This window comes from Hylobates moloch, unplaced genomic scaffold (assembly GCF_009828535.3).
Source record: "Hylobates moloch isolate HMO894 unplaced genomic scaffold, HMol_V3 SCAFFOLD_11, whole genome shotgun sequence".
NCBI classification, from domain to species: domain Eukaryota; kingdom Metazoa; phylum Chordata; class Mammalia; order Primates; family Hylobatidae; genus Hylobates; species Hylobates moloch.
This window is the reverse complement of record NW_026652286.1, coordinates 80,867,633-80,881,314: the sequence shown is the minus strand read 5'-3', so window position 1 is coordinate 80,881,314 and position 13,682 is coordinate 80,867,633. Positions and strand designations below refer to the sequence as shown.

General features: G+C 35.7%; 2 protein-coding genes across 9 annotated transcripts in view; one reads left to right on the top strand and one right to left on the bottom strand.

Annotated features, from left to right (window-relative positions):
- The window catches only part of ATM (ATM serine/threonine kinase), a 140,691-nt gene that overhangs the window by 50,053 nt on the left and 76,956 nt on the right, over positions 1–13,682 (bottom strand). For 6 of the 7 annotated variants that reach the window (XM_058424495.1, XM_058424500.1, XM_058424497.1 and 3 more), the window contains 4 exons: positions 10,607–10,784; positions 7,448–7,535; positions 5,117–5,272; positions 2,921–3,029 (listed from right to left, as the gene is read on the bottom strand). In XM_058424495.1, coding sequence (XP_058280478.1) covers positions 2,921–3,029; positions 5,117–5,272; positions 7,448–7,535; positions 10,607–10,784 — 531 coding nt within the window. The remainder of the gene's footprint in view (positions 1–2,920; positions 3,030–5,116; positions 5,273–7,447; positions 7,536–10,606; positions 10,785–13,682) is intronic. The other variant, XM_058424499.1, reaches the window with a different exon arrangement.
- Positions 1–13,682, top strand: part of CUNH11orf65 (chromosome unknown C11orf65 homolog) — a 212,173-nt gene that overhangs the window by 154,792 nt on the left and 43,699 nt on the right. Inside the window, exon 7 of one of the 2 annotated variants that reach the window (XM_058424504.1) lies at positions 6,360–6,913. The exons of the other annotated variant lie outside the window; for it this stretch is intronic. Coding sequence (XP_058280487.1) covers positions 6,360–6,460 — 101 coding nt within the window. The 3' untranslated portion in view covers positions 6,461–6,913. Of the gene's footprint in view, positions 1–6,359; positions 6,914–13,682 lie in introns of those variants that run through there. 2 annotated transcript variants of the gene reach the window in all.

The window sequence follows — 13,682 nt, the reverse complement described above, 5'->3', positions numbered from 1 at the left end:
AATATACACAAATCTATTACAAAAAGTTAAAATTTATCAAAACTTACACACACACACACACACAGTACACAGCATTATTTGTGGTTAAGACAAATATAAACAAATGTAAAGAATGCAGTATTAAATCATAATTGCATAAGATTAACTATCGTACATATTGTACTATTGTAATAATTCTGCAGCTACCTCATTGCTACTGCGGTAAGCATTATTGTGTTGTGAGTATCCGCTTAAAATGCCATGTGACACTAATAATTTCTGCATGAGCAGTCCATTTCTCTAGTAAATTGTATCTAACAATAAAAAGTAATGCCTCCAGGTTCTCATGTATTTTTTCACTGTGTTTACTGCAATACTATAAGCCTTGATTAACACCACAGGTGGCTGGAAGTGCTCCCAAGATGCAGAGAAAAGTCATGCCATTACAAGAAAAAGGTGAATTGTTTGATATGTATTGTAGATTGAGGCCTAAAGTACATATCAACCAGCGGTGGTTGCCTACAATTTCAGACAGATGATTCTTTGTAAACAGATGATATAAACTTATGGTACTGATAAACACAGTACAGTTCTGTAAATGCATTTTCTCTTCCTTATCATTTTCTCAGTAACATTTTCTTTTCTCAAGCTACTTTATTTAAGAATACAGTATATAATACATATACAAAATATGTGTTGTTTGTATCATCGGTAGGGCTTCTGGTCAACAGTAGACTATTAGTAGTTAACTTTTGGCTACTAATTTAGTTTTACCCTGATTTTTAATAGCACAGGGGGTTAGCACCTCTAACCCCTACATTGTTCAAGGGTCAACTGTATATACTAATGATTTGGATCAGCAACACAGCAGACTGGTCCTAGACAACAGGAGGACTGTAGTCTACCTGAGAAGAATTGCCTACAATTTCATGAATTAGATAAGAAATAAGTACCGACCTACCAGGCTTATATCACATGCAAAAATAATCACACAAACAAAACCAAACAATCTTGTCAACACCTAAAACTGTACATGGGCTGGGCGCAGTGGCTGACACCTTTAATCCCAGTACTTTGGGTAGCCAAGGCAGGCAGACTGCTTGAGCTCAGGAATTCAAGATCAGCCTGGGCAACATGGCTAAACCCGCCTCTACAAAAGTTAGCTGGAGATGATGGGGCATGCCTGTAGTCCCAGCTACTTGTGAGGCTGAGGTGGGAGGATGGCTTGAGCCTGGGAGGCAGAGCTTGCAGTGTGTTATGACTGCACCACTGCACTCCAGCCTGGGCAACAGAGCCAGACCCTGTCTGAAAAAAAAAAAACCAAAAAACAAAAAAATTGTACATTAGAAAATACAGTCCTACAAAGTCTGACTCTTGAAAACTCAATTTGGTAAGAATAAAGGTCATGGATTTTTCTTTGAAAAATAGCACAAAACTGTATTGGAATTGGTAAAATTTGATATGGATAAAGTAGTTTGCTTACTGAAATCTTTGTTGTAAAATTTACACAGAAAAGATATGTTCTGTTTAAAACAATCTCAGTTAAATAAAAATGAAAACATAAAAAAAAAAATAGAAAAAATTAGGAACTATACTGCATAGAAAATTGATCAAGTAATTGAACTGCCTATATGGTGCTTGCTCTGTGAAATATTTTCTACACATAAATTCATTTATATTGGCATAATTCTATAGTTCCAACTCAAATGTTTCTATTCATAACGTGAAATCAAGTCCTCAGAGTAGAAAAGTTCAGTACCTATGCTTAGCACAGTGCTTAGTACACACACGATATTCCAAAAACTCAGTAGAGAGGAGGAGCCTATGAAGAAGGCAAAAGTGAAAGGAGAAAAATCAGGAAGGTGGATCAAAAAGGTAAACAGAACATAGTTAAGCAAGGCATGGTTGATGATGTGAAGTATTAATAAAATATTAAGGAAAAGGAAGAATGAAAGGTGACCACCAGACTTAGCAACATGAAGTTTACGAGAGACATTAGCAAGTGCATTTTACTAGAATAAATGGAAGGGGGGGAAATGCAGACAGCAAATATAGACAACTCTTTCACAAAGTTCGTCTGTGAGAGGAAGGAAGAGAGAGGGTGATACCTAAAAGAGAACATAGGGAAGAGGGAAATTATTTTGTGTTTGTGAGAAAGGGAATTTTTAAACAGGAGAGGTTTTAAGATGTTCAGAACATAGTTTAGAGGGAGAACAGCATATTAAAAAATAAAGTACCTGAGAAAGAGCAGATAAAAAAACAAAGCACAGGAAGAATTAGTCTCAAAGAGAAGGATAAACTGTTTCTGTAACATGAGGGAAGATTATTAAAGGAGGAGATGCCAGGAGATTTCAATGTTTGAGAGTGGGATGTGGCGAGATTTCCTCTCTATGCCTTCTATTTTCTCCAAGTAGGAGGCAGGCTGAAAGCAATGGCGTAGAAGAGAAGATGAGAGGTTTAAGCAGAATGGAGAAGCTGAAATTGTCATTGTGTTAGAATGAGTTGACCAAAGAAATTTGGTAAGCATCCCAGACAGTAACATGAGCCAATTTAAGAACGGATATCAAGAAATTTATAGAAGAGGCAATCTGCTTCTTCTGTGACATACAATAAACAAGCAAACAAATATATAATTATAAACCCTAAGTGCTATAAAGGAAATGAACAGGGTGCTATGGCAGAAAATGCATGGTATAAACTCTGAGACAGGTGGTTTTACTTTCAACTTTCAGATAAGGAACTCAACTAGTGGCAGAGTCAGTATTAGAACTCAAGTCTGTCTGCTCTAAGGCTTAAGCTTCAGACCATAATTTTATATACATGATGCTTAGTCCAATAAGCAAATTCAGTTTAAAAATCACATGGCATCTGTACAGTGTCTATAACAAAATAACCCAAAGTATGAGATACTGTCATAAATAATAGAGCCTCTAATATTTACCTGTAAACTTATTCCAGTTTCTTCTTTACTTTTTTCACTCAAGCTAGAAATAGTTGTACTTTGGCTTCCTTCTTCAAATGCAAGACTTCTGTTTGTCACAAGAACACCTCTTTTAAGGAGAACATACTATTTGGAAAGCTCCTGAATACATATACTATAGACTTTGACAGAAAAAAACTAATGAAGGTTGCAAACAAAACAGAATAAATCACTTATACTTTAAAACATAATACCATTTATACCTAGGATGGAAAAGGAATTTGTGAATGAAAATTATATTTTAAGAATAATCTTCTACATATGGGAAGCCTATATGCAAAAATATGATTATTTATAAAGAGATAGGATTGTTTAAAAATAGAGCAGATGCCCTCCAATTCAGGTACTATGTATTCTGTCAGTGGTTTCACCTGAAATTCAACCCAATCAGTCATTACAGACACACAAATAAAGACCACAATAAGAATTTAATACCTAATAGATATAAATTAAGACAACTGATATTAACTATTGAAAAGGAAGTAGATCAGTAGGATCCACTTAAACCAAGATTATAAAACTAGAAAGTGACAGTCAGGATTAGAACTCAGATTTGTCTACTTCAAGGCCTTAACTTTATGCATTTTATACATATAACATTCAGTTCTTTAAGTAACTTCAATTCTAAAACCATGATGCTGTGGTGTCTATAACAGTAATAATCTAATACATAAAATAAATACTATCATAAGTGATACTGCCTCTAATATTTACCTATATACTTATTCCAGTTTCTTCTTTAATTGTTGTTTTTTGTTTTTTTTTTTGAGATGGGATCTCCCTCTGTCGCCTAGGCTGGAGTGCAGTGGCACTATCATGGCTCACTGCAGCCTCTCCCTCCTGGGCTCAAGCGATCCTCCTCTCTCAGCCTCCTGAGTTGCTGGGACTACATGTGCAAGCCACTCTGCCCAGCTAATTTATTTTTATTTTTAGTACAGCTGAGGTCTCACTATGTTGCCCAGGCTGGTCTCAATCTCCTGGTCACAAGCAATCCTCTCACTCTGGCCTCCCAAAGTGCTGGGATTACATGCGTGAGCCACTGTGCCCAACCTTCTTTACTTTTTTAACTCACACTAGAAATAGTTATACTTTGGCTCCCTTCTCCAAATATAAGGCTTCCTACTGTTCCACTTCCTTATCAACTACATTTCTGTACACAAATGGGTATAATCACTTTAAAAAACAATTTGGGACCAGGTGCAGCAGCTCATGCTTGTAATCCCAGCACTTTGAAAGGCTGAGGTGGGAAGACTGCTTGAGGGCAGGAGCTCGGGACCAGGCTGAGCAACATAGCAAGATCTTGTCTTTACTAAAAATAAAAATTAAAAAAAAAATGAGTTGGATGCAGTGGTGTGTGCCTATAGTCCCAGCTACTTGGAGGCTGAGGCAGGAGGATCACTTGAGCCTGGAAGATCAAGGCTACAGTGAGCTATGATCCCGCCACTGCACCACAGCCTGGGCGAAATAATGAGACCCAGGCCATTTCAAATGAACAAAGATTTGAAAAGGGCAGTTGGAATAATAAAGTGTTTTACTTTATTTTTTTACTCTTACTTTCTTGATTATTTTTTGTTCTTCACCATGATCTAGGAGTATATTTATTAGATTCTTATGACAGTTCTAACTCAGTCAGAGGAAAGCGAATTAAATTCACTAGAAATATAGGTAGATAAAGAAATGAAACTTAATTAGTCACAGAAAGAAATCAGTCACATAATGGCCATTTTGGATTATAATTTTGGATATTTTATATCCAAAATGAATCTTGAATAGTTTAGGAATTAGTGGTAAATCTAATCTGATTGAAGTTAGGAAATAATTTAATCATTTGAAAAATATTTATCACTCTTAAATTAAGTTCTCAATGCTAGGGCTGTTATGGGGAATATACAGAAAATTAAGTATGGACTCTGTCCTATAGGAATTTGCTATCTGTTAAATTTTTATAATACCTAAGTAATAAACATTCCTATTATTTCAGAGCAGGAATTACATATTCCTTTTTAAAAATTTATTATAATATCACTTTTAAACAAAATTTCTATCTAAAATGTCTTTTAAATGGGGAACAGGAGGCAAAATAAATCTTTACTATAGACCCTTATTGAGACAATGCCAACATTAATTTTAAAAACCAAAAATTCTAAATTCCATTACCTTTTCTCTTGATCATCCATGCTTTTCTTATCTGCATAGATTTCTGCATAGAGTAAAGCTGTAAAGTGAGCAGCACAAGACTGAGCTACCTTGGCAACTTCTAGATAATTTAAATCCAGCCAGAAAGCATCATTAAAAATTGTTCCTGAAGAAGGTCTAAAGAAAAATGAGATATAATATCACTGACTTTTTTAAACTTCAATATCAAAAGAAAAGCATGTTGATATAGAATACAATGGTAGTAACTGCTTAACAGAAAATTACAAATTCCAAAAAACCACATTTCCCCAATATATACCTATAAACATTATAAGATAACATGGCTAAAGAGTCCTATTTAATTAATCTTTTTGGTTTTTCTTTTTTTCCCTCAAACCTATCAGAGACTCTGATAAAACCTGTAGACTATCACCTGATACAAAATTGGGGTTCATATCTGCTCTCTACCAAGAAATCCATGTACCACAGGCTAAGAATAGGATACACAGAATAGCTAATACAAATGCACACAAGCACCCCCCAACACACACTTTAAAATAGTGAATTTAATACAAATATTGTTTCATCTAAGACACAAATACGTGTCTTTCCTATTGTGACTTATTTTCTCCTTAATGTATTGCCTAGGTTGAGTTACTAATAAAAATCTTCCACTGTGTTAATAGGTAGGTCAAGATTGAAAGGGACCATAGATAGTATCATTTTCAAAACTAGCATTGTAGAGATGGGACATGGTAGTGCTTAAGAGCACTGGTGTTGAAATACAATACAGGAGGGTTCAAATCTAGCTATATTGCCTACTACCAGCTGTGCGATCTTCAGCAACTTAACTTCTTAAACCTCAGTTTCCTGGTTTCCTTACTTGTAAATGCTGGAACAACATGGACCTTGGAGAATGGGTGCAACAATTAAATAACGCCTGCAAAGCTGATGAATAAGGCACACCCTACTACACAGCAAGCACTCAACTAAAGTTAATTTTCTGAGGAACTTTAAGTTCAGAGAAGTGAAATAATTTCCCCATGGAAAGGAAGACACTGCAGACATTATTCTGATTTTGAAAGATGATAAGACTGAGGTTCAAAGACACCAAGCAATTTTTTTGTTGTTGTTGTTTTATTATTGTTCTTTGTTTTTGCCCAACATACTGTACAGGATAACAAGTAATTTTTACGCAGCACAAGCTTGGACTTGAATGCATGTCTTTACCCCTTTTTCTATGTCCCATTCATACTTTCTCAAGGAATCTTCTTTAGGATCTTTTTCAGAATTAAAATGGAATATGAAGAATTTTTATCTTCTCCAAGTCCTGCTAATGTCAGCACCATTCTACCCCAATGGTAAGTCTGAAATGAATGACTCAAAGGTAAAACTGCCTCCCAACACCAAGAAAACAAATGCTCTCCACTACATTAAAGCTTCTGATAGGCCTTCTCAGAAGATAATCTGGTATAAAACTCTAAGGTAAAATAACCAGAAGCAAAGACATTGAAAAGCATAAAACTTCTTTTTCTACTAGAGAAGAAGAATGGTTTAAGACTACATAGGAATTAATTTTTTAAGATATTAATGCATTTAAGGCTTAAAAACATTTCAATTTTCACTCACCTCTCCCTCTCATTCTTTACCAACCACCCCCACCACCACCACACACACTTATGAGACATCGATTCCTACCTATTCAAATTATAGGTCTACTACACTACTTCTTCAGAGTTCTGGTCAACTCTCAAGCAGTATTGATCAGTCAGACCATCCATTCTAGCAATTCCTGTGTGCACTGTTAAAAATCTCATGAGAAGTAACAGGAACAAAGATACTACACTATAAAACAACTTACCAAAAACAAGAAAATAAACATTGTCACAGCACAGTAGTGCCACAGATTTTGAGACCACTGCACACAGTAAAGAAACTTACATCTTAAAATAAAGATACATAAAGAAGACATTTACGCAACTCTGTTTACTTCTTAGAACTAAAGCAAAGAGAAAAGTAAAAAGAGGGGTAATACAGCTAAATGTAACTTGGAAAAACACTTGCTCCTATCCCTAACATAGATGAAATAAACTGGAGCCAAGAAGGCTGCATAATTTAACAAAGGTAACATGGTTACTGGTACAGCTGGTACTAGAATTGAGAGTTCTTGACACTGATTTAACCAAAGTGCTATCCTGAATATGGATTACTGCAAGGAGATATAAATATCACACGAATTAAATATAACACTTTGCAACAGCTTCACCTAAAATAATAATGTTAAAATTCAGCCAATAGTTAACAAGTTACACTCTAGATCCTAAACGTAAGAAGCAGCACTCATTACATTACCTCTTTTGTCTTCTCATGTAGTCCACAACAGCAAGCATTGTTCTTTGTGATTTTTTATCCAAACAGCATCGAAAAAAGTGCTCTGACTCTGACAAACAAAAATATCTCCCCTCAGTCCCAGGCATTCTTGCTTACACACCTTCTTCCTTCCTGTTTATGTGTCTGTCTCCCACTATGCTATAAGGTTCTGGTGGGCAGTACCTAATACAAAATTGGTTCTGAAGGAATTTAATAGCATTTCTTTTGCTTGTAAAAGAAACTATTATCTTAATAAAAGTGAGAACTTACATTGTAATTTATATTTTGTTTCCAAGGAGGACTAATTAATTGATTCAATAAGATCTTTTATGTGCGAGGTCCTCAGTATATAAAAGCATGAACAAGACAGATCATGTCAGACCATACAGAACTCACTGACTAGCCTGGGACATTACCACACAATATGATAAGTGTTATAACAGAAAGTTTAAAATGCTACAGAAGCTTAGCAGAGGGAACCCCACCTAGATTAGAAAAGTTTCATAGAAAAAGTGATACTGGCTCATGCCTGTGATTCCAGCACTTTGGGAGGTCGATGCGGATGGATCACTTGAGGCCAAGTTTGAGACCAGCCTGGCCAACATGGTGAAACCCTATCTCTATTAAAAATACAAAAATTAGCAGGGCGTGCTGGCACACATCTGTAATCCCAGCTACTCAGGAGGCTGAGGCACGGGAATTGCTTGAACTTGAGGGGCAGAGGTTGCAGTGAGCTGAGATTGCACCACTGCACTCCAGCCTGGATGACACAGCGAGACTCTGTCTCAAGAGAAAAAAAGAGAAAAAAAAAAAAAGTGATACCTGAAAGAAGAGTAATAGTCATGAGAGCAGGAAAGGATAGTGCTACAATACATTAACAGAAAATTACAAATTCCCAATTTGTACAATTACTATTGCTACAGGCAATAATAACAATATCTGAGATGGCTGGAAGCAAGAAATAACTTGGAAAATTTAATGAAAGAATTTCAACTATGCTAAGTCATACAGCTAGAAAGCAGTAAGGATGCTAAGGGCAGAGAGAAACAAATGGACTAAGTTATTCATAATATGGAATTGGCAAGATTTGGTAATCAGATGAAATATGTGAGAGAGGTTTCTAGTAAGCAAGTGAGTGCCATTTGTCAAAGAGGTACACTTTTAAAAAAGTAGGCTGGGGGAAGAGATGAAGATGATGACACATTTGCTTTTGGACAGTTGAGTTTGAGATGCACATGGGATGTTTAGTGAAGGCAATGAGGCTTATAGCCATCAGAAAAGATACACCATTTAAATTTTACAAAAATATGCATTTACTTTCCTTTTCAATAACAGAATTTTATATGTGAAGTTTAAATTTTCACTTAAGGTAATAAAAATATTGGCACTGTATACAGATAAAATAAAACAATTACTTTACCTTCCAATGGTTGTGGCATAAATACATAAATGATAAACATGAAAAAAGTCTTGGCCATGTTCATGATAACAAATTACCAGATTATCATAAACAATGATTACCTTAAACTATGTAATAAAAATTGTTTTTAATAGTACTGTAAATTATATATTAAAGTTTTAAATGCTTAAATCACTTATACCTGTATTTCCCCAATTAAAGATAAGAGATACATTTTAGATAGTTTACAAAGCCTCTATGAGAATTTTTATTTTAGGCTTTTCATTTCAGTGGCCTAAGGAAAGTTCATATAAGCACATTCTAGATCATTTAGAGAAGAGCCTATAATCTAGTAGGATCACAGGATGGGCATCTATGTCTATGTTTATAATTTATATTTTTCCACATAGTAGATGTGTAATTGCTGTTAGCCAACAGAAAATAAAATACATAAAATATAAAGCATAGCAAACTGAAGTCTAAATGACATTAGAGTCATGTCAAATGAAGGTTGTAGCAGTAAAGCTAAAAGAAACAATTGGAAGAACTGAGTAATCACAACCTTTGCTGAAGTGACTGGAAGGATTGGGAGGAGCTGATTAGTTGTGGCAAAATATCACATTAAATCAACATTTATATTAGAATTGATTAGTCTTTAAGTACAACAAGTGAATTTGTACCTAGCTTTATGTTTGCATATAAAACACATTAATAATATATAATAAAGACAGTTAACAATAAAGATCTGTGAATTTTGTATCCTTTTATAAAATTTCGGTTCTAAAAACTGACCCATAATGAGCCTTCAAGCATGCATATATGTATTATACATACCCAGCTCTTGGTGGAATTTCTTTTGCTATTATTCTCTTGGCATGAGAAATACTCATTATATGTCATAGAAGGAAAGTAGGTTATAAGAGTAAATAAAGTACAATTCAATTTTTGTTTTCAACAATTAGAAGGATATACACTACATGTTAATTATAGTTATACAAAGGGTTTTTTTTTCTTTTTTTAGACAGTCTCGCTGTGTCGTTCAGTCTGGAATGCAGTGGTGTAATCTTGGCTCACTGCAACCTCTACCTCCTGAGTTCAAGTAATTCTCCTGCCGCAGCCTCCCAAGTAGCTGCAATTATAGGCGCCTGCCACCATGCCCGGCTAATATTTGTATTTTTAGCAGGGACAGGGTTTCACCATGTTGGCCAGGCTGGTCTTGAACTCCTGACCTGAAGTGATCCAACAACCTTGGCCTCCCAAAGTGTTGGCATTACAGGCGTGAGCTACCGTGCCCGGTCAAAGGCTGCTTTTTAAATTGAGTTGGCCAGAGCTCTGAAAATATGAAAGTTCTATCATATCTGCACCACAGTACCTAAAATATCTGATTGTGTTTGTTTTTTCCATTGCTGGAATGTGGGTGTTTCTTTTTCACATTAATATTGCCAGTGCAAGCACAGTGCCTGACACATATTGAAAGCTCAATTAGTTGACCCATTATCAATAGCCGAAATGTACTGAGGGAATACTGTACATCAAGTATTATCCTAGGCACTTTACACACATTATTTCATTGAAAACTTGCTGCAGCTGTTGCAACTTTTATCTCCATTCCATAGATGAAGAAACAAATTTAGAGGTTATAGATTTAATCCTGTAAAGTGCTTTTAGTGGGATTCCACCTTAAATCCATCTTTCTCTAGAACTGAGTTTACAGTATTAATGTTAAAAATTTAATAGAATACCTGAATCCAAGTTTGCAGGGGTTGTGGATCGGCTCATTTGCGAGAAGTGTCGAAGACAGCTGGTGAAAAATCCCTGAACATGTGTAGAAAGCAGATTTCTCCATGATTCATTTGTATCTTGGAGTAAAATATCATGAATCAAGTATGGAAGTACAGTCTGACAAAAGTCAGTTTTCACCTAGAATATACAAACAAATCCACCCAATAGTTTGAGTAAAAATGAGTAAAATTAATACATTTTACTTAAAATTTCCATGCCCTGTTGACATATTAAATTTCTAAAAGACGATAGATTAATCTGCCATAAACTCAACATACTGCTAAAAAAACAAACAAAAAACATGTATTAGGCGGTGTTTAAAAAAATGATACTAGGCTAGTATATCAATATCAAATATATATGTTAGTGACACTATAACTGTTTATTTCCAGTCTAGGCCATTAGCATAATGAAATAGAATATTGCTTACAAATGAAATTATATCACCACTTTAAATACAATTTCAGAGTTGAAAAGTGTTAGTAACAGAAGGAGTTTTCTGATTTCATAGAAGAGGGAAAAAGGTATCAAAAGTCTAAGACAAAAGTTGGAAATCTCATTTTTATGCATTTTCTATCCTCAGTGAAGAACTACAACAGACAAAGAAGGCCATTACATAATGGTAAAGGGATCAATTCAACAAGAAATGCTAACTATCCTAAATATATATGCACCCAACACAGGAGCACCCAGATTCATAAAGCAAGTCCTGAGTGACCTACAAAGGGACTTAAACTCCCACACAATAATAATGGGAGATTTTAACACCCCACTGTCAACATCAGACAGATCAATGAGACAGAAAGTTAACAAGGATATCCAGGAATTGAACTCAGCTCTGCACAAAGTGGACCTAATAGACATCTACAGAACTCTCCACCCCAAATCAGCAGAATATACATTTTTTTCAGCACCACACCACACCTATTCCAAAATTGACCACATAGTTGGAAGTAAAGCTCTCCTCAGCAAATGTAAAAGAACAGAAATTATAACAAACTGTCTCTCAGACCACAGTGCAATCAAACTAGAACTCAGGATTAAGAAACTCACTCAAAACCGCTCAACTACATGGAAACTGAACAACCTGCTCCTGAGTGACTACTGGGTACATAATGAAACGAAGGCAGAAATAAAGATGTTCTTTGAAACCAACGAGAACAAAGACACAACATACCAGAATCTCTGGGACACATTCAAAGTAGTGTATAGAGGGAAATTTACAGCACTAAATGCCCACAAGAGAAAGCAGGAAAGATCCAAAATTGACACCCTAACATCACAATTAAAAGAACCAGAAAAGCAAGAGCAAACACATTCAAAAGCTAGCAGAAGGCTAGAAATAACTAAAATCAGAGCAGAACTGAAGGAAATAGAGACACAAAAAACCCTTCAAAAAATTAATGAATCCAGGAGCTGGTTTTTTGAAAAGATCAACAAAATTGATAGACCACTAGCAAGACTAATAAAGAAGAAAAGAGAGAAGAATCAAATAGATGCAATAAAAAATGAAAAAGGGGATATCACCACCGATCCCACAGAAATATAATCTACCATCAGAGAATACTAAAAACACCTCTACACAAATAAACTAGAAAATCTAGAACAAATGGATAAATTCCTCGACAAATACACCCTCCCAAGACTAAACCAGGAAGAAGTTAAATCTCTGAATAGACCAATAACAGGCTCTGAAATTGTGGCAATAATCAATAGCTTACCAACCAAAAACAGTCCAGGACCTGATGGATTCACAGCAGAATTCCACCAGAGGTACAAGGAGGAACTGGTACCATTCCGTCTGAAACTATTCCAATCGATAGAAAAAGAGGGAATCCTCCCTAACACATTTTATGAGGCCAGCATCGTCCTGATACCAAAGCCTGGCAGAGACATAACCAAAAAAGAGAATTTCAGACCAATATCCTTGATGAACATTGATGCAAAAATCCTCAATAAAATACTGGCAAACCGAATCCAGCAGCACATCAAAAAGCTTATACACCATGATCAAGTGGGCTTCATCCCTGGGATGCAAGGCTGGTTCAACATATGCAAATCAATAAATGTAATCCAGCATATAAACAGAACCAAAGACAAAAACCACATGATTATCTCAATAGATGCAGAAAAGGCCTTTGACAAAATTCAACAACCCTTCATGCTAAAAACTCTCAATAAATTAGGTATTGATGGGACATATCTCAAAATAATAAGAGCTATCTATGACAAACCCACAGCCAATATCATACTGAATGGGCAAAAACTGGAAGCATTCCCTTTGAAAACTGGCACAAGACAGGGATGCCCTCTCTCACCACTCCTATTCAACATAGTGCTGGAAGTTCTGGCCAGGGCAATCAGGCAGGAGAAGGAAATAAAGGGTACTCAATTAGGAAAAGAGGAAGTCAAATTGTCCCTGTTTGCAGATGACATGATTGTATATCTAGAAAACCCCATTTTGTCTCAGCCCAAAATCTTCTTAAGCTGATTAGCAACTTCAGCAAAGTCTCAGGATACAAAATCAATGTACAAAAATCACAAGCATTCTTGTACACCAATCACAGACAAACAGAGAGCCAAATCATGAGTGAACTCCCATTCACAATTGCTTCAAAGAGAATAAAATACCTAGGAATCCAACTTACAAGGGATGTGAAGGACCTCTTCAAGGAGAACTACAAACCACTGCTCAATGAAATAAAAGAGGATACAAACAAATGGAAGAACATGCCATGCTCATGGGTTGGAAGAATCAATATCGTGAAAATGGCCATACTGCCCAGGGTAATTTATAGATTCAATGCCATCCCCATCAAGTTACCAATGACTTTCTTCACAGAATTGGAAAAAACTACTTTAAAGTTCATATGGAACCAAAAAAGAGCCCGCATCGCCAAGTCAATCCTAAGCCAAAAGAACAAAGCTGGAGGCATCACGCTACCTGACTTCAAACTATACTACAAGGCTACAGTAACCAAAACAGCATGGTACTGGTACCACAACAGAGACATAGATCAATGGAACAGAACAGAG